Source organism: Camelus ferus, chromosome 13, assembly GCF_009834535.1.
Source record: "Camelus ferus isolate YT-003-E chromosome 13, BCGSAC_Cfer_1.0, whole genome shotgun sequence".
Lineage (NCBI taxonomy): Eukaryota > Metazoa > Chordata > Mammalia > Artiodactyla > Camelidae > Camelus > Camelus ferus.
The window spans coordinates 8,959,015-8,985,759 of NC_045708.1; the positions used below are offsets into that span (position 1 = coordinate 8,959,015).

General features: G+C 46.8%; 1 protein-coding gene and 1 long non-coding RNA gene across 4 annotated transcripts in view; one reads left to right on the forward strand and one right to left on the reverse strand.

The window, feature by feature from the left end:
- Nucleotides 1–9,240, reverse strand: LOC116668256. Of its 2 annotated transcripts, none has more exons than XR_004325347.1 (4): nt 9,103–9,240; nt 6,089–8,253; nt 1,809–3,607; nt 1–1,308 (listed from the first exon to the last, which is right to left on the reverse strand). It is a non-coding gene; the product is annotated as an uncharacterized LOC116668256 (long non-coding RNA). The 2 variants fall into 2 exon arrangements; XR_004325346.1 differs by having other exon boundaries at nt 3–2,327; nt 3,234–3,607.
- PDPN (podoplanin) overlaps nt 9,147–26,745 on the forward strand; it is a 27,313-nt gene continuing 9,714 nt past the window's right edge. The window contains exon 1 of one of the 2 annotated variants that reach the window (XM_032495228.1): nt 9,147–9,445. In XM_032495228.1, the coding sequence (XP_032351119.1) occupies nt 9,382–9,445 (64 nt within the window). In that variant the 5' untranslated portion in view covers nt 9,147–9,381. The remainder of the gene's footprint in view (nt 9,446–26,745) is intronic. The other variant, XM_014566905.2, reaches the window with a different exon arrangement.

Sequence of the window (26,745 nt, forward strand, 5' to 3'; positions counted from 1 at the left end):
ATGACAGTTTCAAGGCTGACCATAAAAGGTTAAAAAGTGGGCGGTGGCCCAATTCCTGGGAGTCCCCGCCCCTTCCCCAAAGTAGTTGGAATAATCCTCCCACTTGTTAGTGTGGGAAGTTACCGAGCCCATTAAAACTAACAAGCCACCTCATGGTCGTGGACTGTGGATCTACTTTTACTTTAACCTAACCGCCCTCCGCCCAGTGCCCCATGGCCTCTCTGGCCTCCTGAGACAGCCTGCACTCTGCCTACGGAGTGTGCACCGCTCTGAACAAATCTACTTTCACTCTACCAAGGCTGGCTCTTGAATTCTTTCCTGCGTGAAGCCAAGGACCCTCACTTGGTGGGTCACATCCCAGGGACTCGCCTTGGACCTGGGACACGACCATCCTCTTGCACCCCATTTTCCCGCATCCCAGTCTCTGCATACCTCATTTATTTCTGCGTCCTCTGTCTCCTCCACGGCATATAAGAGGCTCAGAGACAGCCACCTGGATGCCTTGCTCCCTGCATGTCCCTGGAGCTTCGGACACTGCCTGGCACACAGTGGGATGGTCCACATGTAGTTATTGAAGGAAATAATAAACAACGCATTTTGTAGCTCCCTGCTGGTAGCGCCAGTAATAAAAAGGTGATGGGTTCCCTGGCTTTGCCAAGGAAACCAGTTCAATGCCCCCAGTAGCATCTCCCAGATACTCCCCTGTGCCTCACTTCTCTCCAGAACCCTTTAAACATCCGGCTCCAGTGTAAGGAGAGTCCTAGCCCTGCCTGAAGGCAGCTGGGGACAGGGGTGGGGGGACAGCGGACACTGGAGTGCTGACATAAAAGCTGTTTGCTTCCAGCTTTATTAACTTTTAAGCCTTTTCCTGTTTTCCCATCACGGCCAAACCCACCTCTTGGCAGACACTAAAGTTGGAATTTTTGAATTAGATTCCTGAACAGTGATCAAAACAGATTTGGGACCTCAACAGAAGAGATCCCAAACTATCAACACAAGCTAGACTATTCCAAAGGGACCTGTGCCCAGAGGAGGGCGGCGGGGTGGGGTCTCGTCCTCTGGGCCTCTTGGCCTCATCTCTAGGGAAGGACTCCGTCTGCTCTGGGCAGGGACTTCCAGGCTGGGATGGCACGGCGTCTGCGGCGGGGGCACTGGCATCACCCGGCGTGTGGGCAGGAGCCGGCGGAATCAAGGATGAAGTTGCTCGGGCCTTCCGCCCACAGTCACGCCCGAGGGGTCTGTGTTCTCACTGGCTCACAGAGGTCTTGCCACCAGCATTTTCACCAGCCCAGTTTCCGCCCAGGGAAACTGAGGGAGAGAAAGAGTGGGATTGATGTCTTCAAGGCCACCATCCTTCAAGTAAGATAAACACCAGCCTCAGCCCCATCCCGACTCGACTTCCCAGCCTCCCACACTGAGACGCATTCATTCAGACTGTTTGCCAAGCAGCGCTGAGCCTCTGAGGGGCCCCCTGAACATGCCAATGAAAGGAGCTTTCTGTGTGTATCCGTCTGGGTTGTTAAAAAAAAAAAATCCATCTCTCCCCCATGCTTGTCCGTCCATTAAAAACTCAGTGTTGAGTGAAAAACAACAACTCCAAACAAACAAAACAAAATAAAAAACAAAACAAATAAAAAACTGACTCTATGTTCCCAACCCATTAAAGGAATCAGTGAGCCTTTTCTCCCAAACATCGAACATACGTGAATCCAAACCCACTGGTGGATTCAGCCAGTTTTTCCTTTTGGGCAGGGAGAAGGAGGAAGTATATTAAATAAGCAATTTGTTGTTGTGAAAAAAAAAATTACCAATGGCCTGAGTGAGCTCTCTTTTTGCATTTCTTTGGTGCAGTGTGGAGCCAACATCAGATTCTAAGCATATAAAATGGGGCGTTTCAGCTCCTCCGGAGACGGGGACGCTCACACCCTGGGCCAGGTCAGAGCTCTCCACCCTCCTGGAGTCTGTGGATCCCACTCTGTGTCCAGCAAAGGGGCCCAAGGCTCCCCCAGGACGACACAGTGCACAGAAGCCTGTTGATTCACGGAGTTGAATATTTTCCTTACTGCTTCAAGCCAATGCTCCGTGCTTTTAATAGACCAGGGAAGGACTGAACATCGAACCTCGTTCCACAGCCCAAGACAGCCACAGGGCCCCGCCTCGGTGACAAACATTCAGCCTTCCTCTACCAAGATGAGGGGTAAGAGTGGAGCGTTGACCGGGGGGTTGATGGTGTGGTGTGTCTGTTAGAGGAGGACCGGCTCCAGGCAAACCCAGGAGACGTCACAGCCGTCCTTGCTGGACGCACAGTTAGCATCCGGAAACAGTTCCTGAATGAGTGAACCAGTGAGTTATGACAGTGGATGAACAACAGCATGAATCCTGGGCTGCTTCTCGACCAAACGAAACGATGAAGCAGCTAAAACACGTCTTTAGCATCCCAGAGCTTTCTGCTTTGTGCACCTTCTTCTTGGCGATCTCCAAGAAACTAGTCCCCTTGACACTGCAGCAAAACCTGCTCTTGGGAAAGCCATTCACAGCCAACTCTGCCAGACTCATGGTGCTACATGCCATCCTTCCCACGGATGCTTGCATTCTAAAAGGGATCAAGTTTCTAAAAGGGATTTAAGCTAAGGACTGAATCTTGTTTATGGAACTTCAGCCATCAGCCAGTTTGCAGGGTGACAGGGGTGTGTATCAAGATTTGGAGATATGTCTGTAGGGCTTTTCCAGCATCTCAGAAATCTTAAAAGCTGCCCCATTCATTCAGTCTTTGCATAGTCAAGCTGGCTGAAGGTATATCGTGTGCTCAACCTGCTCCCAGCTGCAGGGAGCTCACGATATCCTCAAAGGGGCAGAGAGATGCCGTAGCTTAAAAGACATTGGCTCAACCCTTTAACTGCAGTGGGATGGCGAAAGGTGGCCCTAATGCCGGCAGGAGACCGAGCCAGGCAGGGGGACAGGGCAGGGGGTCTTCAAACTGTGATGTACACAGATTTCCCCCAGGGCACGTCAGCAGTGGATCAGTTTCTCAAATCCTCTATGATTCTAAGTTTTCCTATAAAACTGCTGGGAAAATGCAATGCCTCTTCATCATAACCCTTCTGCCACTTACAGAAAAAAGGCAGCTTCTCATCCATCCTGAATTTTATTATGGAGTATTTTTCTGGGGTGAAAAAAATCTCTTTAGCCCCAGGGTTGTGATGTGGCACACAGTCATTCCCTGTTTTGCATACCTGCTGTTAAGTGCGGGGCTTGGCCCACAACGACGTTCTGAATTCAGGATCCTAAGGGCTTGACCAAGGGATCGGTTAGCACTCACGTGCTGACCTTGGGAACTGACATCCGGAGCCTCCTCAGGTGACGCACTGAGAAAACACGTCCTTCTGTGGTCATCCAGCCAAAAATGCACATCTGGATCTAATCGTGAGGAAAGGGCAGACAAACCCCAACTGAAGTACATTCTACAAAGTAACTTGTCTATTGTCTTCAAAAGGCATCAAGCTCAAAAAGGGTGAAGAGGAGGGGAAGCAGAATTCCAAGATCTTTGGGGGACAAACAACCAAGTGCGACGTGAGGTCTTGGATTAGATCCTGGGGGGAAAAGAAATCTATAAAGGACATTAAAGATACAATTGTCAGAATTTGACCATGGACTGTAGATTAGACAATAATACTGTTTTAATATTAAATGTCTTGATTTTGCTAATCGTACTGTGGCTACAAAAGAGAACGTCTTTGTCTTTAAGAAATCTACCCCCTAGATAAACAAGATTCTACTGTATAGCACAGGGAAATATATACAAGATCTTGTGGTAGCTCACAGCAAAAAAAAAAAAAAAAAAAAAGTGACAATGAATATATGTATGTTCATGTATAACTGAAAGATTGTGCTCTACACTGGAATTTGACACAACATTGTAAAATGACTATAACTCCATAAAAAAAGTTTTAAAAAAGAACTATACTTCAATACAAATAAATAAAAGATTAAAAAAGAAAAAAAAGAAATCTACCTCCAAGCACGTAGGCCTAGAGAGCACAGTGTCTCCACTGCTCTCAAATAATTCAGAACAAAACCAACACGCAAATGTACATAAATGTACAGATAACGATGAAGCAAATGGGGCAAAATATAAACAAAATTTGTTAATCTGGGTAAAGGGTATATGGGAGTCCTTGAACTATTCCAGCTTTTCTGTAAATTTGAAATTATGTCAAAAGGAAAAGTTGCAAACAAACATACAAGGATAACATACAAGGATAGCTGGGCGTATGGTAATTTTTCTATCTTCCTGTTTTCTTTAATGAACGCATAGTTTTATCATGAAAAAAAATCAACAAATGCACATCATTTAAAAAATTCGTAAGTGATGGGGGTATGAACGAAAAATACTGCAAACCATATCAGTAAACAAAGAATGCTGAAGCCACCAAGTTATCAGCCACTGCTGCCACCCCCCAGTGGAGACAAGGCTGCCTCTGCAGCCTGAGGGGACTCAGAATGTGAAAGGACAGGACACTGGCCCTAGATAGCCAGGTGCTTGTCAAAGGAATGATTTCAAGGAGCCCAAATGTTTGCTCCCTCCCATACAGAGAAAAGCACTAAATTCTTTAACTTGAGATGCCTGGTTTTCTTCAGTTAACAGTTAATCTTTTCATGTTCCGACTACCTGGTCTTTGTTGTAAAGCTCCTGTATATCCTGGCTCCTCCCCTACCTCTTCGGTGCTGCCCCTCAGAGCGATCTGGGAGGGGCTCGAAGGGATTGAGTCCTCAGAAATGTCCACCAAATAAAACATAACTCTCAACTTTTAGGTTGTGTGATTTTATTTCAGTAGACAGGGGAGGGTATAGCTCAGTGGTAGACCGCATGCTTAGCATGCACGGGGTCCTGGGTTCAACCCCCAGTACCTCCTCTAAAAATAAACAAACCTAATTACCCCCACCTGCCAAAATGAAAATAATTAAATAATACAGTAGTAAATAAACAAAACCTAAAAAAAAATTTGTGAGTGATGCTGACTCTTTGAAGTGTAACTGGAAAGTTTCCGAGGACTTCTATCAAAAAATGTCAAGCTGTATGGTTAAAAATTCATAGATAAAATGTTCATATCATTTTTTTCATGATCAGCATGCTTATTCGCTGTGTTATCAAATTGTGACATAAAATATTTCCCAATTACAGTCAGTCTTCATCTTATTTCTTTTTACAAAGTGTTTAATATGTTCCACCTCCCATTAAAAATATACTTGTTTAATTCTATGATGAAAAATAATTGGCACCCAGTTTTTCGAAATTCTTTTAGGGAGTCTGCAAGCAAAACTGTGTGCATCCCACTGGAATAGGGCATGTGATAGTTTGATTCTGACAATAGGAGGGACTGACAACTGGGGAGACACCTGGAGAAAGATGGGGCCCTCTGGCAAACAGAGGCAGCCCAATGGGTCAGAAATCCAAGCCAGCTTCCTATGAGTGGAATGGCAGGAGCCAGCCTCCAGCTGGGGTCCTGATGCAGAACACTAGCTCCTGGGTGGAACTGGAGATAGTCCAGTTTCCCAGGGGGGCCTTGGGCCCAGGCAGCCAGACAGGGATCCAGGGGGCTCTCAGAACCAGGCCCAAGGGGAGGGTTGGACCAGCAGGGGATGAACTGATGCCAAGTCCCTTCTCAGCTGGGTTTCCTTAGGCATAAAGGAGCCAGTTCTATTGGGTTCACGTCAAGAACCTCTGCCCTGGAGGCTGGGGCTGGCTGAGGGTTCAGGTGGGCAGAGGTGGGCACTGGAGGACTGAAGAGGCTGAGAACCGGGCAGGGCCTGGCAGAAACGACCATCACATCAGTTACACACACATCCTTGCTGTGCATAGAAGCCCCCAAAGTGGGAATAACACACCCATTTTATAGAAGCAGAAACTGAGGCTCATGTTGGCCGAGGCCACCATGGAGCTGAACTGTGATTCCTAAACACTGAGGCTCTTTCCAACAAAGCAAGCTGATGTGGGTTCCTTCCGTCCCAGCACAACTCCCCACCTGCCACCCCTACCCTCAGCCTCATCCCATTTCTGTTAAGTACATTTGGGGCCCAGCTCACTCACCTCACTGCAGGATTTATCCCTGAGTCACCGAGATGCCTTTACTATCGGAGATTCCATCCAGTGGTATCTCGGCTCCGGAGCAGTGTGTGTTTGGAAGCAAGAGAAGATGCTGAGAAGTCTTCCCGGGCAGCTGGGGAAGCTCTGCCCACCGCTCTCGGACTCTACAGAGGCCTCGGAGAATGCACGGCACATGCGGGATCCCAGCTGCAGCATCCCTCAGGGTGGAGAGTCCTAGGCTGAGTGCTCTGGCTCTGCCCCTTCTCCTGCGGTAGCTCAGTTCCCCGGCTCCCCCAGCTCGGGTTGGGGAGAGGCTCCTACTCCTTAAAAGCAACTTGCATACCTCTCCTTCCAGATCCTTAAGCAAGACACAGCACTATCCAACAGGCTCACATCCTGCAACAGAGGGATGGTGGCTCCACCTCTCGTTCTGGACGACCCGGAGTCTCTAAACCAGTGGATCTCAAAGTGGAGCCCCAGGACCACCAGCAGCAGCAGCAGCAGCACCTGAGAATTTGTTATAAATGCAAATTCTCAACAACCCCCCTCCCCAAACTATGAGTCAGCAACTCTGGGGCAGGGCCCACCTCTCAGCGTCTTCATCTTAACTGGGCGAATCTGAGGCATACTTGCTTTGGAAACCACGCTGCTTCGAAAAACCGATTTCTTTAGATGTAAAATGGGTATTATCAATATTCTTAACCCAGAGGGTGTCTTGAGGATTAAATGAGACAGTGCTGGAGGTCCTGGGTAAAGGTCACTGTTATCTTAACCAGTCACTGCATTCAGCACTCAAGCTGTTTCACAAGAATGTAGGAATCTTCTGGCACATACACTACTTGTTTCCTTCTTCCCTTATCTGGGCTGGTCTCAGACTTGTCTCATTGCAGCTTCTTTAGTCTAACCGTGAGTCATCCAGGTGCACGTGGCTCCAACCCCGTGCCCGGGCCAGCATCCCCTCTCTCTCTGCTGCTGGAGTTGTTGAGGGAAGTTCCCCACTAGGCCCAGACACTCCCAGTTACTCAGACCAACAGCACTTGGCCCTGTCTATAGACTCCCCACCCTAGCCCCTCTCCCCATCCCCAGGATGGCCTCCAACAGGATCCAACTCCCTCTGAACTCCCCCTCCTCCATCCTCTAAAAGACCAACCTTGTAGATTCCAAACACATCCCTGTGGGGCTAGGGGTGGGGGAGATTCCCCTTCAGTCATAATGCAGCCCCAGGCAGCCTCTAAATGAGCTGCAGTTAACCCATTCTCCCACCGAGGCTTCATTTCATCTCCACTTCCAAGTGAAGGCTGTCTAGCTTTTTCTTTTTCTTTCTTTCTTTCTTTCTCTTTCTTTCTTTCTTTCTTTCTTTCTTTCTTTCTTTCTTTCTTTCTTTCTTTCTTTCTTTCTTTCTTTCTTTCTTTCTTTCTTTCTTTCTTTCTTTCTTTCTTTCTTCCTTCCTTCCTTCCTTCCTTCCTTCCTTCCTTCCTTCCTTCCTTCCTCTCTCTCTCTCTCTTTCTTTCTTTCTTTCCTTTTGACTTTGGAGTGGATTTGCATCTATTCTCCATCAGCAGGACAGACAACACATGCGCCCTTCAGTCTCTCAACGAACATTACCGGTAATGCAGTAATACCAATAAAATGCATTTGCAGGATGGGGAAGCGGGTTCAGAGTATCCCATCTCGAGTCTTCTTCTTAAGTTTCCAACGCTTGACTCCCCGGGGTCTGCTCCTCCTCTTATTTCAGGGCTCAGCTCCTAGCCTTTAGCCCCAGGACAAGACTTCACCTGGGAGAGCTTTAGAAATGCAGACTCTCCCTATGAAGCTGCACTCACTACATTTTAACGACCCTCTCAGGGATTCAAAGGTTCACTGCTGTTTGAGAAGGGCTGCCAGGGGGCTGGGTTTACTAAATATCCCCGTGGACACCGGCCTAAAATATGAATTCCCAAAGTTCTGATTCAGAAGCAGGAGGTGGAACTCAGGAATCTGAGCTTTTTGAACAATCTCCCCATGTGATTCTGATGACAAAGTAAATTTGGAATTGGGAGTTTAGAAAAAGGATCTGAAAACAACCAATTTTCACCCCAGGATGGAGCTTTGGAGCATTCGTCTTCTGGTTCTTTTCGACGAGTGGAATTTGTGGCATCTGGGAGTGGACCACCTCTCCAACTCCTCCCCTTAAAAGAAAAAAAAAATAATTCTAATAGTTCAAAAGGAAGTAAAATTTAAAAAATATAAACTCTCCTCCTGTTGTTAACATCCTGTACCTGAGATCAGGGCGAGATTGCTTAAACCGGTGAAGTGAGGACTTGGGGGCCAAGGTCCAGGATTAAAGGGGACGAGTCCTAGATGCAAGTGCACACAGGTTGGTGAACAGCTGGGTCCTTTGAGGTCCTCGGGCTGTGGCGCCGCGCGGATTGCGCGCGTCTGTCCTGGGCCCCCCGGGATCACAGCGCAGTATCCAAAGTAGGGAGAGGCGGATCTCGCGCTCAACCCTTATTTCCCGAAACTGCCGAAGCCACTGAATCTGCCAAGCTCCTAGCCAATTCTCTGGGGGCAACCCCCCGGGGGTGGGAGTGGGGGACGTCCGCTCGCGGCCTTTGGACAAGGGCGCAATTTACCAACGCGAGCCGCCCCTGGCCCACCCAGATGAGGACGGCCATCAAATTCAATATTTACAAGAACAATCCCGTGCTTGGTTCTAAAATTACTCGCCACACAAAGAACAGTTCACTTCTCATAAGAAGAAAAACCTAAGCTTGTGTCTTACTCTTTAAAAACGGAATAATCAAGCTTAAAAATTACCCCCTCCCCCCAAAAAATCACTTATCGCTTGTGCCCCTTTTCCTCCGGCCGGGGAACAGAATAAAGGCCAGCTTTGCCCGGGCTCGGCGCCCCCGCGCGTCGCGGCAGCCCCCGCGGCCGCGGCCCTGTAACTTTAAACCTGGCCTGAGGTCATCGTTTTGGCGCCGGCCAAACAGAGGCAGAGGGCGGTCCTAGGGAGTCCGGGACTGAGACCACCTTACCGTCGGCTCTCTCCGCCCTCGTCGGGGGAGATAAATGCTGACTCCGATCCGACAGTTGCCAACTGCAAAGTTTGCTCCTCCGGCGGCGGCGGCTGCGGGCGAAGGAAGCTTGGGGACCCCTCCCGCGCTGAGGCTTCTGCTCCCCGCCTTCCAGTCCCTCACTCTCGCGCTCCTCCAGACGAGGGCCTGTGGCTGCGGGGAGATTTTAAACAACCTTTCCCCCAGCACAGAAACTAACTGCTTGCCGCCCCGGCCCCAAAGAACAAGTCAACTAAGAAAATGTGGAAAGTGCCACTTCTGTTCTGCGTTTTGGGAAGCGCATCGCTCTGGGTCCTGGCAGGAGGTAAGACCCAGCAGGCGGGGCTCCCTGCAGCTGCTGGTGCGGACGAGCGAGCCGGGACTTGCGGGAATGCCTGGGCCTGGTATGTGAGGTTGCCCAGGAGAGCAGAGGGGAGCCGGGAGTGTGTGTGCGCAGGAGCCTGGAGGACCCAGAAGAAGGAGACAGCGGACTTAGCTGGTGCCAGGTCCCAGAGGAAGATCTGAGCGGGGTGCCGGGGGAGACCCCGAACCACAGGCAGCAGGTGGGGAGCAGAGGGAGCCTCCCACAGAGGCAGCCCACCTCCTGCCACCCCTGACTGGCTCGTAAGAGATAGAATGCAAGGATAGCCACCAGGAGCCTGCCACTGGTGGGACCGACCAGGCTTTCCTGCAGGGCTGTGTCTCGGAGAAACACCCGTGGCCTCAGAAGAAACTGGACCCATGGAATCTGGAGGGGCATTCTGGGTCCCTGGGGTGGGGGTGAGGTTCCCCCCGGGCAGCGATGGTCTCCCTCTGGGGGCTGCCAGGTCTTACACCCAGTGCCCCTGAACACTGGACACAGTCAGAACCCCATCAATGGCACAAACCCCTGGGAGAGGACTCCTCCGTTGTCCTCTGTAAAGTGTGTGTGGAGGGGACTGAAATGGAGGGTCCTGAGTGCATGAGGGAATGGAGGACCGTTGTGAACTTTGAAGTTTAAGTTCCTTTGGGGCCATGTGTCCAACAAGGTCAACAAGTTGACTCCTTAGACCTTCGCTGCACTACATCTGATGGTGGGGCCATCTCCCCTTCCCTCTTCTTACTTAGACCCCCTGCCCTTGCCTCTTTCTGCCCAGTGTGCTGTGTTGGTGGCATCCATGCATACTGGTCAATGCTTTATCTTTCTTGGGTTTTTATTTGTATCTATAAGCTCCCGTGGACACAGCTATGTCTTGGCCTTGATCCCCAGGGCCCCGACAATATCCAGTGCATAGTAGTTGCTCACTAAGTATTGGCTGAAGGCATTGTGAGCTAACTCGTTATCTTTGGAGTTGGAGGTTGAGGAAGGAAAGCTCTTACATTTTCCAAATTGAGGATCCAAGTAGGCCTGGTGCCAGAGGAATCCTGCTTGGAGGGAGGGGTTTGAGGGAGAAGTGGACCTGACCGAGGCGTCTATAATTCTACACAAAGACAAAAATACCCAGCCGTAGAGAAGTGATACAGGGTGTCTTACTCTGTGCCAGGCCGTCTGCTTCGGAGAGACCGAGCAGCGCTCTTTGCAGGGCCTTGGGCTATTCGTGGCTGATCTATCTTTGGAACTTCTCTTTCCAGGGAGATATACACGGCTCTGCGTTTCAGTTACATTTCCTTTTTGGGGAGACAGTGTATAAATGACACTATTTTGTGCTCACCAGGGCAAGGTGTGGGAGGCCCCCAAACTGAGCATCCCAGCTCTGCTCAGGAAAGAGGGCCAGTGGGCAGCATCCTCCGTTTTCTCCCCAGGGACAGGTTAACTGTAATTATCTTTCAGCCAGTCCTGAATATCAAAGGTACTCCCAAAGAGTAGTGGTAAACCTTGTCTGAGAAAACAGCCACCACTGGTAATAGAAACTAGATTACTAAAGACAGAAGGATCCCCACCCCCTCCCCGGGGCTGTGGGACTGCGTGTGGATGCAGAGTTGCTGGGCTGCTGGCAAGGAGCTGAGGCCCAGGAGGGTTTTTGTCTGAGGATAATGAGGGAGGCAACTTGAATATGGATGAATAACTTCATTGAGCTGAGCCATTGTTGGCTCTGGTTGGGGAGCAGGGCTGGGGGTAATTATGGTGATGAATTTTATTATCCTTCTCAAAGGATCCTCCTCCCCTCTGGGTTTCCCTCATCTAGTGCTGTAATCTGGTTCAGTTGTATAATCTGGTCCCACGTGTTGTCTCTGGAGATGTCAGTGGATTCAAAGGAGCTCTGTTGTCCGCACATCTGGCATTTTCCTCCATTGTCAGGCCCCACCGTCACTCTGAACTTGCATCCAAAACACAGACTTCAGGGCCTCTCCGTTAGATGGTTTATTTCTGCTAAACGCTGCAGGCTGCTATGTGCTAGAAGCCCACATGAGCTTTTCCGGGACCAATCCACCCAGGATTAATCATACAGGGAACAAATTTCCCTGTAATTTCCCCAAAACGCTTGCCAGTTTCAGAGGCTCTGAAATCTTTGTGAGTTGCTAAGAGTTTTTGTTGCACTTTAAGGCATCTCAGGTCTGTTAGAGCCTACGTGAGGGAGGCTATCAATTACACTGGCGTATGAGATCTAAAGTAGCATTTAATATAGAAAAGCAAATTAAAAAAAATTTTTATCGAAGTACAGTCAGTTACAATATGTTAGTTTCTGGTGTACAGCACAATGTCCCAGTCATGCATATACATATGTATATTCATTTTCATATTCTTTTTCATTAAAGGCTATTATAAGATATTGAATATAGTTCCCTGTAGAAAAGCACATTTTTAAAAAGAAGTATCCAAGCATGAGAAGGCTAAGCTGGGACCTGATGAATAGGGAGGAATCAGGCTGAGCAGAGGTAGGAGGCCCCTTCTCTTTCTCTGGCCTCTGAAATGAGTGGCTGGTGAGTAACTATACTGAGAATTACAAAGACCCCAAACCTTGGTGTGACAGTGGATGGTGTGGCCAAGTACAAGGGACACCATCTCCCTCCATTCCCATCCCCCACCACGTGGTAGGAATGTCACAGTTCCCTCATTTTATCATTACAGCTCCTTAAATTATACATTATTATTTTCAGAATATGCTAGAACCGGCATTCAAAAAACGGGCCTAACTCCAAACCTCAAACTTTTTTTTTTTTTTGCTGCGCTACACAGGAAAGAAGAAAGAAGGTTGAACTTGAAATTAAAGGTTAACCTCCACTTTAAACTCCTTAAACATGAAAACAAATTTTTTGAAAGGTATCAAAAGTTCTTTACATTTAATACATATCATAATATTCCTTCAAGAATGAAGATGTCACAGTCCATTAAAATAGGATTCGTTAATTCAGTCCCCAGATAGTAATTCAGCATTTCCTGAAGTGCGGGGTACTGTGCAAGATGCAGATTTGAACTATATGCACTTTTGAGGGAGGCACACCTAACCTAACCTAAAGCACGCCCTGCAGTCCTCACCAGCAAAACAACAAACGTGTGCTTTAAATTCCAGTGGCTTATCTGAATATTTGTCATATTTCTGGCTTCCAAGAACAGACATGCCAGATTACCACTTGTAGAAATATTACGGGGGAGGGTGGAGAGAGAGCAGAGGCTCGGATACCTGGCAGTGCCTTGTGAAACTCACTTGAAGAAGCTACGTCAGACCCTGCAAGGCTCTCCAAGGAATCTTGTCATTCTTTGCATATGCCAAGGAAATCTCCAATGAGAGTGCTTTGTTGGAAGGGAATCAAATGATTAGGGGCAAAGGGGGTGGGTTACTGAGATAAGCCTTAGGATTCCCGCAGGGGTGGGCGGACCATTAATAGCCCCTTTTGCCTGGGGTTCTGAATCCTTTCCCTACTGATTTCTTAAACATTTTGGGAAAGGAAAGTGATGAGGCATTTTATCCGGGGGCTATGAGTTAGAGGCAGGTTATGGAACAACTGGAATTTTGCGAACTTCATCCAAGGCAGGAAAACAAGGGGACTGTTTCCTTCCCGCCTGTCTCACCCCAGCGCCCACCAAGCAGCCTGCTTCCGGCCGGCCAGCCCACGGCCAGCACCCCTTGAGCTTCCACAGGTAGGGATGGATGGGCTCTCCCAACTTTTCACCTGGCCGAGTGCCTTTTCCTTGGGAATTGCTCAGAGGAGATGAGTTTATCCTTTGAGGGGAATCACGCTAAGCTCGGAAGGAAACTTGCAGACCCAGCCACCCCATTCACCTAGTTGTCTGAGGAGCTGCAAACTGAAATTGTCAGGGCAAAGCTAAATGTTATGCCAAGGGAATTAAAAAAAAAAAAAAACAAAAACCCACAAACCAAAAAACAACAAACCTACCAATAGGATAATCACCTTTCCGGAGGAAGATGTGCTCTCGACCTCTGTCCAGAGGGTCAGTGCTGCCAGGGCTCCAGGCAATAGAGAGATTATCACTGAGCCACAGTGGGGTAAAAAAATTGCCATTGTTACATTTGTAGCAGGCAGGGGAATGGCGGTTACATAGACATACAGATGGGAAGCAGGGAAGGGTGGCTGGAAGATGCTTAAGCATGTTGCTAATGAGAGCAGAGTACTTCTGGTAATTCATCACCATGTCTCCATCTGGGTGGGTAAAACACAACAAAAAGCAAGGCTGCAATCCAGTGAGTGGTATCCTGCCCAAAGGAGAGGGGAGTCTGTTTGCCTAGAATCTAGATGGAAGGAGTAGATTACGATGTTGAAGCTGCCTTGCCCAAGGAATGCATTGACCTAACAAATATTTACTAAGTAACTTCTTTGTGAGTCAGACAAGGTGAACGTTATCCTTGCTAACGGCTAGTATGCCGGATGTCTTATCTGGTGGCTGTAGGGCTTCTGATGTCAGGCAAGATGTTCCTATGATGAATCAGGGATCCCTATTCTGTCACAGTCGGGAAATGTGTTCCACCCAACTGCCCTGCCCCTGGCCTTGATTCTGTGCCCACCAGACATCTTCTCAGGTATTTCACTCTTGAGAAGGGCATGCCTCGAATAGCAAATATGCGTAGAAAGCATTGGAACGCTCTTTCCCTTTCTAAATAAGCTGTTTGATTTCCTGGCCTCTTGGGAGTTTGGCTAGTGTGAAAGTTTCATCTGAGGTCATCCTATAATAAGGTGACATTTCTGAATCTACAAAATGAAGGGAGCTAGATTCTGGCTGGGAGGTGTTAATAGCAGCAACTATGTAATAGCAGGTGACGTTCCCGAGCACCTAGTGTCAAGCACTTTCCAAGCCCCGTTTTACTTCATCCACATGACAGACCTACAGGTAGGAGCTATGTGTCTTTTATAGTTGGGCAAAGAGGCTCGGAGAGGTTCAGTAACTTACACACACACAGCTAGTAAATAGCAACGGTGAGACTTCAATCCAGGCAGCCCAACCCCAGAGCCTATGCCCCCTAAATATTCAGCACAACAGCCAGCTATGCTCAGGGTTGAGGCCACCAAGGGACACCCAGCAAAGTCAGCTGGTTGACTTCTTCAAGTAACTTTTACAGCAGCAACACCACTTGTTATCTGTTAGACACACAATTCAGATTGAAGAGCTGGACTGGGGTCGGGGTATCGACTTAAAGGACATGATCCCTGCCCCCTTGAGTGTTTATAGAGCACACACGTTAAGAGCTTTAAGAGTGAGAAAGGCATCATACAGGGGACCGCAGCAGCTCACACACAGAGGGAAGGCAGGTGTGTGCGTGGTGCACACACACAAGGACAAACAAGGCAGCGTGAAATGGCAGATCAGGGTTGCACACACCATCGTCTGCTGCTGGTTTGGAGGTGAGGTTCTTGTGGCCTTCGGGAGCTGGAAGAAGTCTGGTGGGGAAGATGGGACTTGATCTTGGCTGTGAAAAATGGCAGGGTTGGTTGGACAAGGTGGCAGGGAAGGGCAATACAGGTGGAAGAGACTGCTTCAGCAAAGGCACAGAAACACGAGCACTCTGGAGTTTGTGTGGGAAGAGGGGTGGGCACCCAGGGCTAGGAAAAGCCATGAGGGCTGGCTGGAGCCGGGGGCGTTGAGTTGGGAAGTGGCAGGAAATTGGGGGAAGGATGAGTCCTTGTCCATGCGAGAGGTAGACCTTCTTCTGTAGGCAGTAGGCAAATGGAAGCGGGGTGGGATGAACAGTGGTTGTCAGGAGAAAACTTGATGACAAGGGCACCATATGGGACTGAGTCTAGTTTACGGGACCAGTCTCGGGGGAGAGGGAGAGTCAGGAGGTAAAGGGACTAAGTGTGGTGACAACAAAGGGCTGAGTGAGATCAGATTTTTGGGAAGAAGAGCCAGTAAGACTTGCAGCTCAGTATTTCCAGATTCCTCATTATTCTTTCCTCACTTCCTGATTTCCTATTATTCACCTCTTACAACACTCATCACTGTATTAAATTTTTTACTGATATGTAATTCTCATATCATAAAATTAACCCTTTAAAACAATCCAGTGGTTTTTAGTATATTCAGAGTTGTACAACCATCACCACTGTCAATTTTATTTATTTGTTTGTTTGTTTGTTTATTTATGTATGTATGTTTGGAGGAGGTACTGGGGATGGAACCCAGGACCTCGTGCATGCTAAGCATGCGCTCTACCACGTGAGCTATCCCCTCCCCCAACACTGTCAATTTCAGAACATTTTTGTCATCCCCTCCTCTAAAGCCCCAAATCACTAGTAGTTGCTCCCATTTCCCCCTCCCCCACCCTCCTAGCAACCATTAATCTGCTTTCTGTCTTTACAGGTTTACCTTTTAGGTATCTCATATAAATGTAATCGTACAGTATGTGGTCTTGTGTGTCTGGCTTCTTTCACTGCATGATGTTTTCGGTTCATCCATGCTGTAGCATGAGTCCGAATTCCATCCCTTTTTATGGCTGAATAATATTCCATGTTAAGGCTATACCACATTCTGTTCATCCGTTCACCTGTTGATGGACATTTGAGTTGTTTCCGCTCTGGGGCTGTTACAGTAATGGTTCTATAAATATCCATGTACAAGTCTTCATGTGGACATACGCTTTCATTTCCCCCAAGTATGTACCTAGGAGTAGAATTGTTGGGTTGTGTGGTAACTCTATGTTTAACTTTTTGAGGAACTACCGAACTGTTTTCCAAAGTGGCTACACCAAGGGTTCCAAGAATTTCTCTACGTCCTTGCCAACACTTGTTATTTTCCGTTTGGTTGGGTTTTTTGTTTTTAAATAGTAATCATCCTAATGGGTTCGAAGTGGTGTATCTCATTATAGTTTTGGTTTGCATTCCCCTAACGATGTTGCACATCTTTACGTGTGCTTTTAGGCCATGTATGTATCTTCTTTGGAGAAATGTCTATTCATATATTTTTCTCATTTTAAAATGGGTTGTCTTTTCTTTTTTTAATTGGGTTGTCTCTTTTTTGATGCAGTCTTTTTTGTATTCTGGGTATGAGACCTTTATGAGACATATGAATTGCAGATGTTCCTCCCATTCTGTGGGTTGACTTCTCAATCTCTTGATCCTGTCCACTGAAGCACAGATTTTGTAAACTTTGATGAGGTCCAGTTTATCTTTTTTCTTTTTTATTTTTCTTCCTATTTTTTCTTTTGTTGCCTGTACCCCTGGTGCCATGTCTAGGAAGCCTTTGCCTAATCCAAGGTCACAAAGATTTACTCTGATGTTTTCTTCCAACTCTTACATGGTTTTAGCTCTTCTATCTAGGTCTTTGATTCATTTGAAATGAATTTTTATATATGGTATGAAATAGAGGTAATTCCATCCTTTTGTGTGCGGATATCCAGTTGTCTCAGCACCATTTTGTTGAAAAGATGATTTTTTCCCACTGAATTATCTTGGCATCTTTGTCAAAATCAGTTGCTTATTATGTGTAGGCTTCTTTCTGGACTCTCAATTCTAGTCCACTGATCTACACGTCTGTCCTTATGCCAGTACCACACGGTCTTGATTACTGTAGCTTTGTAGTAAGTTTTGAAATTGGGAAGTGTGAATCCTCCTCTGTGTTCTTTTTCAAGATTGCTTTGGCTATTCTTTTTTTTTTTTTTTTTTTTTGGAGGAAAGAAGGTAGTTAGGTTTATTTATTTATCAATTTTTAACAGCAGTGCTGGGGATTGAACCCAGGACCTTGTGCATGCTAAGCATGCGCTCTACCACTGAGCTATAGCCTCTCACTTCCACTTTGGCTATTCTTATTGCCGTATTTTAATTCTTTGTGTGTATCCTTTGCTCCTTAGAGAAGAAATTAGGACTGTGTCTTAATGAGCACTGAAAAGAACAATAGTTGGTACATAGTCAACATTTGGCAGGAGGAAGAGGGAAGAGACTCAGTGACCCAAGCCTTTTGGCAGGAATGACAAGAAAGCAGGTGATAGAAGTCAAATTGAAGGGATGAGAAAAGAGGAACCAATTTGATGAGAAGGAGTGGGAATTAACACACTCTGTTACAGACACCGTGAGTTTAAGGTAACAGCAAGACGTTCAATCTGACGTCTCTGTTGGGTTCCTCGGGAGATAACTAAAGTGGCATCAGAAATAAGCCCTGGAAGCCAGGAAGGTCTAGCTCAGTGGTAGAGCGCCTGCTTAGCATGCACGAGGTCCTGGGTTCAATCCCCAGCACCTCCATTAAGAAAAATAAGTAAATCAACAAACCTACCAACCTGCCTCCCCAACCCCCACCAAAAAAATAAATAAATAAAAGAAATAAGCCCCAGAGACAGTGTTCTGCCTGATTTCACCATTCATTGGAACAAGAGGAAAAAGATGGCAAGGAGGATCAGAGGAGATCCCTCAGCTCAGAACATTATGTAAAGAAAATTTACTGAAGGACACTTCAAACCCCTAATCCAAGCTTACTCTCAAGGCCAAGGGCAGTGTGTGGAAACACAGCCGCATTCTGGGCATTCCTGCTGGGTCTCATCCTCCTGGGCTCACAGCTGGGCTGCCTGCGAGCTGCATGGGTAGATGATGAGGTCAGCAAAGGGGCTTCTCTTTTCACTCTTGCAAAATCAGGGCCTGCGTGAATCAGGAGCTCCGTTTCCGAGCAGATGGTGAGTGTTTCCCGAACACCGCAACACCCCGTTAAGATGCTGTGTTCCAGGCCAGCCCTTCTAAAGCCGGCTTTACTCATTTGGTTATTTACTTACGGAGCAGTCCTCCCTAGGAGGCAGCCTTTCGTGCAGGACTCCGGCCCTAGCTAGGGTCCAGAAAAGTTATTACAGAGACTGATTCCAGTCTACAAAACTGAGCTCATTTCCTCTTTCACTGAGGGCGTTCCGCTGTTGGTCAAGAGAAAAACCTCCCCCCAGGTTGAGTAATCTTGATTGAGGCTGTAACCAGCAGCCTCTAGTTTTAACACATGAGGGGGCCTGAGCCCTGTTTGTGGTTGGGGTGAGCGGGTAAGTTGATTCATTCTCCTGAGCCCTGAAAAGTGGAAATGTTCATCTATCCATCCATCTATCCATTCATCCATTCATTCATTTATTCATTCATTTATTCATTCAGCTATCAGAGGCTAGGCTAGTGGCTGGCCCATAGGCTTCCAGCAGAATGGAGTGTTTAAATACTGGCAGGGAGAAAGTCGTGAATGCAGAGTTATCCAGATTGGCACTAGTTTAGAGGAGGTAATTTTCTCCTGGCACCTTGCTGTGGGCTCTGAAGAAAGAGGTGTTTACCTGGGCCATGAAAAGTAGGTAGGGTTTGGATGGGCAGTGATGGAGGTGAATGGGGAGGAAAATGAGCTGCAGAAAAGTGACCAACACTCGTGAAGTCTGCGTGTCACAGTGGTTAGAGCTGGGGTTTTTTTGTTTTTGTTTTTGTCTTTTGAGTCTGACAGATCCTGATGTGTAATCTCTGCATCACCTCTTGCTGACCACATGAGAGATTACTTTCAGACCCACCACCCTCATTTACAAAAGAAAGACTGTTTCCTCCTTACGAAAGGAGGAAAATGTTAGTTTACAAGGTTTTTGTAAAGATCAAAAGAATATTGTAAATATTGCTATTTGCAATAGCCAAGACATAGAAGCGACCTAATGACTGCATAAAGAACTTGTGGATGGAATACTACTCAGCCATAAAAACAAATAAAATCATGCTATTTATAGCAACATAGATGGACCTGGAGATCGTCATACTAAGTGAAGTAAGCCGGAATGAGAAAAATACCATATGCTATTACTTATATGTGGAATCTAAAAAAAAAAAAAAAAGAAGAAGAAGGAAGAAAGAAAGAAAAAAGACACAAATGAACTTATTTACAAAACAGCAGCAGACTCACAGACATAGAAAAGAAACTTATGGTTACCAGTGGGGAAAGGAGAGGATGGAGGGGTAAATTGGGAGTTTGGGATTTGCAGATATTACTATATATAAAACAGATAAACAACAAGGTCCTACTGTATAGCACAGGGAATTATATTTGAGATCTTTTAATAACCTACAATGAAAAAAATATGAAAGGGAATATACACGTATAACTGAATCACTATGCTGTACACCAGAAATTAACACAACACTGTAAACTGACTATGCGTCAATTAAAAAAAAGACAGTGCTTAGCACCTTGTTTTGCACATTCTCCTATAAATTCAATAGATAGTCACCATTATTAAAATACCTATCTCATGGATGGTCATGGAGATTAACTGCAAAGATTCATGAACTGTACGCAGTAGGTCTCAATTCCTTTTCCCCCAACAAAGAAGAGAGAATGGGTGTGGTTGGGAGACCCGTCTTATTGTTACTGCGTCCAAACTTGTACTGCTTGTCGTACAACAGGCAAATAAGTCGAGAGACAAGTTGTTGGCGAAAGGAACAGCAACGTTATTCAGAAAGCCAGTAGACTGAGGAGATGGTGGACTAGTGTCCCAAAGAACCATCTTCTCTGAGTTAGAATTCAGGCTTCTTTCATACTAAAAGGGGAGAGGGTCAAGTTCTGGTTCTAGTCAGACTCCAGAGGGGGTGTGTTAATTTCTTCCTTCCTGCAGCCATTCACAAGGGGCATGGTCTGGAGGTTTCCTATGAGCTAAACAAAGATATTTTAGCTTAATGCTGATTACATGGGAGGCAGGGTTCCCAAAGAGGGGCTATTACGTATAATTCAAGCTTATAAGTAACATCCCTTTAGTGATAAACTTGTAGCAAAAGTAACAGAATACAAAAGCTTAAGTAAAAGAAACAGATCCAGTATGGAGTCAGATTTGTTCTTCCCTGTTATGTTGTGGACCACGTGTCCTGAACCTTCCAGTGCAGGACTTGGTGTGAGTGCCAGTGACTTGGTATGAGTCCTTGCTACTAAAATGAAACAGGAGTCCACAGCCGTCACTGGCCCCTCTCCTTTCTTTATTGTCATGTTCAGCTGCAGAGACTTTCACAACACTGCCCTCAACTTTGGGAGGTGACCCCGAGGAGCCACCCCACCCAGAGCCCTAAGAAAGCTGCTCCCCTGGAAGGCATCCTTGGAGGCATTGAACATAACCACCCCCTCTCTGAAGTCGGGGGATGCTTGCTGTTTCGAATGTTAATGTGTAGCATCTCTTCTGATTTCTCTTGAGGAATTAGTGACACTTGTGTGCTCTCTGCAGCCTTGACACATATCCCTTGAATTTTGTGGGAGAGGCACACGTCCCCAGTGCCAAAACCAGGCAATGAAGTCTCAGCCTCGGCCGGCAGGGGCCGACAGGACCTGACACAGTGAGCAGACAGGCTGGTGCTCATTAAAAATAAAGGGCAGAGCAGCCAAGGGCATCCTCACAGATGAAGAGTTCTGTTCTCAGCCATGCTGTTTCTTTCATCAGGGGAAGGCATTTAACAATTCTTGGGTGAAGCACAGTGGACAGTGGCAGGAATATTACAATAAAGGAGATATATATTATATATGTATAATATAAAGATAACTCAAAGGAAATCTCCTACTTGGCTGTAAGTGTACTCTCAGTCAGTCACTCAACAAACATCTGTTAAATTCTGAACCATGGTGTCCTGCACAGGAAACATGGGACAGTGTGGGCTGTAGGCAGCACTATGCTGCCTGGAGGAAAATTAGGATCGTGTGAGTCCCTGTGGGACACTGAGTGGCAGGGCCAAGCCTTCCAGCAGTTGCCTAGATTTTTCCATGGCCAAACTTCAATCCAGTAAAAATTTACCAGGATCTATGGAAGGGATGGAGGTGGGTGGGAAGCCCATTGGCCACATCAGTGATTGTACTGACCACAACCCAGGGTCTGCCAGCAGTTGTGGGTTAGGCACACAGCTCTGGGTCAGCAAACGTCTTTTAATATTCCAAAGAAGAGCTTCTGTACAAGGTCAGGATGTGGACCAGCCTTTGGGATGAGAGGGGCCACACAAAAGATGTGGTAAATAAAAGCAAAGTCCTAACACCTTTCTTCCGGTTGCAGAAACCCACTTCCTGATAACTAAGGGAGCGACATCAAACAGCTGAATTTGGGATGCTTTGAATGGAGATGAAGGATGTACAAAGATCTGAGTATCTCGATGATCACAGTGGGTGGTCTGCAAACGCTGGAAAGTGTTGGAAGTTGGCACCTCTCTGCAGTTCGGGGTGTGTTTATTTTCAGGCTTCTGAGCACAGTCTTGAGACATGATAGAAAAATAATATATAAAAGGCTGTGTCTGGGCAAAGGGACAGAAGCAGGCATTGGTGCTTTTGTTTTCCAGATAGATGTTTTGACCTCCCTCTAAAAATTCCTCCCAGATGTAATTGGGATTATTTGTTTGTTAGTTATCCTGCAGTTTCTCCTACAGGGGAAACCCAGAACTTCCGAGGATGTTGGAAGGAAAGAATAAGAGTATTCTTCTTCTTGATGGTCTCAAAAATCATTCCAAGGCCAGCTGGTCACCCATCTTCAAAGGCTTATGTGTACATTCAGATGCTGGAGCAGCTCAAGATGCTAGAAAAACCAGACGACATGAAAGATGCCTTAATCTGTTGGCTAACACCACTGGTTTTCTTGGAAAGCCTGAGGGTAACTCAGCTTGGGACTTCTTTATTTTTAAAATCAACTTTCCCACCTTCATCTCTAGCTGTTCGATTCTGAAGCTTTAGGTTAGCCGAAAGAGGACCACGGGGAACTTCTCCCTCATGTGGAGATGGAAACGGGGCAGAGGCTCTTCACCTAAACTTATGTAGGAGACATCAGGCTGTCCTGATGAAACCAGGTGAGATCCAGTAAAGGACTCAGCACCACATGGGAGCATCCTACCTTACTCAGGACATCCATTCCTACCCTGGATGTTGTTATCCACAGAGCTGTGTCAGGCAGTGAGAGAGGTCTCACCTCTGAGGTTTCATGTTTATTTCTGACGGTCGGGATAATGACTTTGGATGCTTTCCGGCCATCACCTGTCCTGTTCGTTCCCTGCCTCCTGCACTGTCCTGCTGCAGGCACCACCCACATCTGCCTGGACAGCAGTCCAAGTGATCAGTCTGAGCCCAGCACCATCCCGATACCCACATCCTATTCCACGGCACTCAGAGTGGCTCCTGGGCTATGTCTCTTCCCCACTCGACTGGCTCCTGGCCTCCTTCACATTCCAGTTAAAATCAAAGCCCCTTCCTTACAGAGTTCCACCAGACTGGCCCTCCACACTTCCCCAGTCTCAGGTGTCACCATCCAGCTACACTGATCACCCTGTTTTTCAAGTGTGTGGTGCCCTAAGCTCATTCTGGGCTTCAGGGTTAGTTAGACCAACTCTTCACCTACCTGGAGTTCACTCAGTCATTCAGCAAACACTTACTGAGTGCCTCCTCCATCCCAGTATAACAGACCATGGGAACATGGAGATGAAGCAAACTTTACTGACCGTATGTTCTAGTGGGCAGCCAGTTAGTGAATACACTGCAGCTTGTGAGTTGGGGCGGGGGGCACGGATTTCAATGGGTGGTCAGGAAGGCCTCCTGAGAAAGTGCCCTTTGAGCAGCTATCTGAAGCGGGTGCAGAAGCACTGTCTTGACATTTTCCTTGTTTGTTTGCTTGTTGCAAGCCCCACACTTCACCCCAACAGTATCCAAACCCACAAGAGTGGAGACCTCACCTGGTTTGCCCCTCTGTCTCCAGTGCCCAGAATAGGGCCCAGCACATAGTAGGTGTGCAATAAATATTCAGGGAGGTAGAGGTGAACCTTGGGAAGGCCCAGTCTCCTTCATTGCTGCTGCCTTAATTTGTAGAGCCACGGGGGCCTCTGCTCAGAAAGGTGCAGCCTTCGTAAGGCTGATCGCACCTTCCTTCCAACCTGCCACTTCTGGAAGCTTAGTCCTAGAAGGGGGCTCATTTGAGGACATCAAGATTGTGGTCACTAAATAATTAGAGTGGGGGCTTCCAACAGATGGGATTTCATAAGAGGAGATGAGAGGATGCCTGAGGAAGCGGCTGCTCTGACAACCAGGATTCTTATTTACAGGAGGATGGGGCCGGGGGCAAAGAGGAAGGATGTCAGAATGTAAGGGGCGGGGGGCACTGCAGCGCAGCTGCCCTGGAGGCACGCAGGTGCCTTCAGGCCTCTGTTGGTGAAAACACCAACACGCCAGCAAAACACTTGGCTTTGCATCCGCTCACCGACCAGGCCGACTTGGCAAATCATTTAACTTCTGACTTTGTTGAAGGAAGTAATTCTGGCACTTGTTCCAACAGTTGGAAGACTTTATTCAAGACTGTGGCCATCGGGGAGAGAGACAGGGCTCAATTCCGAGAGGAGTCACAGCCAAGGAGCAGAGGGAGGGTCTGTGGATGGAAAATTACAAGGAGACATTGAAGGTGGGGAGGGTTCTTGCCAAAGGCAGACCAGGAACTTAGCATCAAAAGTGGATGATGGGGAGCCTGATCAGGTGTGGAGGGGTGGAGGGACTGTCTCTAAACTGACTTAGCAGGGTTCTTGCTGAAACCAGACTCTGCTGCGATGGACGAGGATGCCCAAGGCCACGGCCTCGTGGAGAGAAGGGCTCGGAGGAGCCTAGCTGAAGTTTGCTCAAGGAGAGTCTTGTCAACCTCTCTGTCCTCATCTGATGATCGAGGACAGAAATGCCGGCACAGCCCACCTGGTGGCACAAAGTCAGCCTGAATGCCCCGTGTAAACCTTGCATTGCTGAGCAAGTGGGAGGGAGGGTGTCGTCCTAATGCAGCTCCTCCCACGTTAGCAGGACCGACCACTCGGAAAGAGCTCAGGGCACTTCTGTTTGAGTGGCCCATTCTCCTTCCTTGCTCTCTACCCTCTGTTTTCTTCTAACTGCATCCTGGGCACAGAATTAACTCAGCAGCGGTCAGCTGATGTGAGGAGGGAGAGGGACCTGATGGCCAGGGGAGTATGGAGTTAGGAATCAGTTCTGGAAAGTCTGCAGACAGAGGGCAGTATGTAGGGGGTGCGGGGGTGGGGGGGAGACAGCAGTGCCCAGGTCATTTAGGTTGGTCCTTGTGCTACAGGTTTCTCCCAATGCTGTGACACAGTTATTTAAAAGAAAACATTTGTCTCAAGGAAAGCTAGTTTTGAAGCAGTGAGGAAAAGAGGATTTATTGATATGACAGCTTAATCTTTGGAAGAAAATCAAATCATATTCCCATTTTACATCATACTTTAAGAAAAAAAAACAAATAGAAATATTAAGTGTAAAAACAAAACCTTTAGGAAAATATCAGTGAATATTTACGTAATCTTTAAGAAGGGTTCGTTTGTAAGTCTGGCATCGGAGGGACAAAACAAGCTAAGTAAGTTTGATTAGTGACAGAACTTGCCGCTTACAAAGGAGATGCAAATGCCAATTATTTAAAAAAAAAGCTGCAGCATCTGTTTCAAAGAAAGTATTCTGAAAGCATAAAGGACTCCTTAAAAAATTTTAAGGAGATTTTTGTTTTGGACTTGTTCACTTATTTTATTGAAGTATAATCAGTTGACAAGGCTGTGTCAATTTCTGGTGTACAGCACACTGAAAATTATCTTTAAAAATGAACACCCTAAGAGAAGAATGATCACAAGAGAAGACACTCCTATTGGCCAGCAAACAGATGGAACAACTCAGCCTCACAAATCAGAGAAACGTAAACGAAACCAAAAGATTGAAAACACTGACTCAAAGGCTTTTAATCAAGAACTGGGGACAACTGCAATACAGTTACACTAACAGCATGATTTAATGTTCATTCCAAACTCTAAAATATTTTAAAAGAAATACCATCCCATAAGTGCACGTGTACTAGAATCACATCTTTAGAGATATTGGGCTTTAATGTAAAGATAAAAAAAGATTCATAATTAGCACTTTCATCCCAATAAGCATCTCTTTAGTTATTTGTTCTCAAACGTAGGAACCTTGAGGTCAAATTGATTTATCGCATCATCTTCTTAGAGGTAGTAACTTTTTAAAGAATATCACACACACACCGATTCAAAGCAAATGGGATGATGGGTGGCAGCCGTATTTGGAAACTTCCATTGGTTCTGACCCACGGGCTGGGGGAGGCTGGGTGTGGCAGGAAAAGGTGTTTACGAGAGCACGAGGGCTCACGATTCCAGGACTGACCCTGTTATGGTAGATTTGTCACTGCACATAAACAGTTGTGTGTGTTCCTGCGCACACACTGTGTCTTAGGAAGAAAAAGAGGATTGGAGAGAGAAGGCATCAGTACATGATTTAAATTTCGCCGTTCAAGAGAAAGGATGTCAGATGCTGGCTGGAAACTCAGCAGCTGGAACTCTTCACCCAAGAAAGCTTTCGGCCGAAATAATGAGGGAAACAATTGAGCATCTCTTGTTAAAGATCAGCTTTCCCATGGAGCATAAAGAATGCCAGGGCAGTGAGACAAAAGGCGTGCATCTTAATCATGAGTGTCATTCATTAAATGCCCTTTGTCTATTCAGAGCGATTTTAGTACTTGGTTCTGTGGGCCAAAAGTAAGAAAGACTAAGAGGGAACTTGATTATCAAGTTATGCTCTCAATGAACTGAACTTTCTATGAAAGAATTCAAATCAACTTCATTCAGTTCTTGATTTTTTTTTTTTTTAAGCCAGGGTGGTTTTGTTTTGCTTTGTAAAGTCAGAGGATGCCATATAGTAAGTGATTTTACTGAACAGCTCCAGAAAACATTCTTGCCATGGATGGTTTGTTAAACTGAGTTCAAACCAGGAGTGACAGAAAAGAAAATAGGATGCTTAGTTTTTCTGTTTTTTTGTTTTTTTAATGAAGACTACTTGCCTGGCAAAGGGAGATGCCCCTTGAGCTCAGTAAGTACCTTCAACATTTGCCTACAGCACGGAGTCATAAATCCTTAGAGGAAGTTGATCACCACCCCATCCCCATCCCAGCAACCTGCCAGGAAGGGAGGTGCAAGTCGCTTGCCTGCACTGAGGTGTTCAGTTATTGCTAAGGAGTGAGAGCCTTCCTCCCTCGCCCCAGATGAAAAATGAATGCATGCGCTTGGGATGCTCGTCCACAGCACTGGGTTAGGACTCTCCATGCAGAGAAGGCTCATGGAACAAGTGAATTTACTCTAGAGGTTTCCTTCCTCTATGCATCAGCAGAGAAGCTGCGATCAAATATTTATTAGCTGTGCCTTTGGCTGAGCTGTCTGAGCATTGGGAGAAACAAGGTATCTTAAGGCAAGGACCGGATCGCACCCTTCTGCACTGTCTCG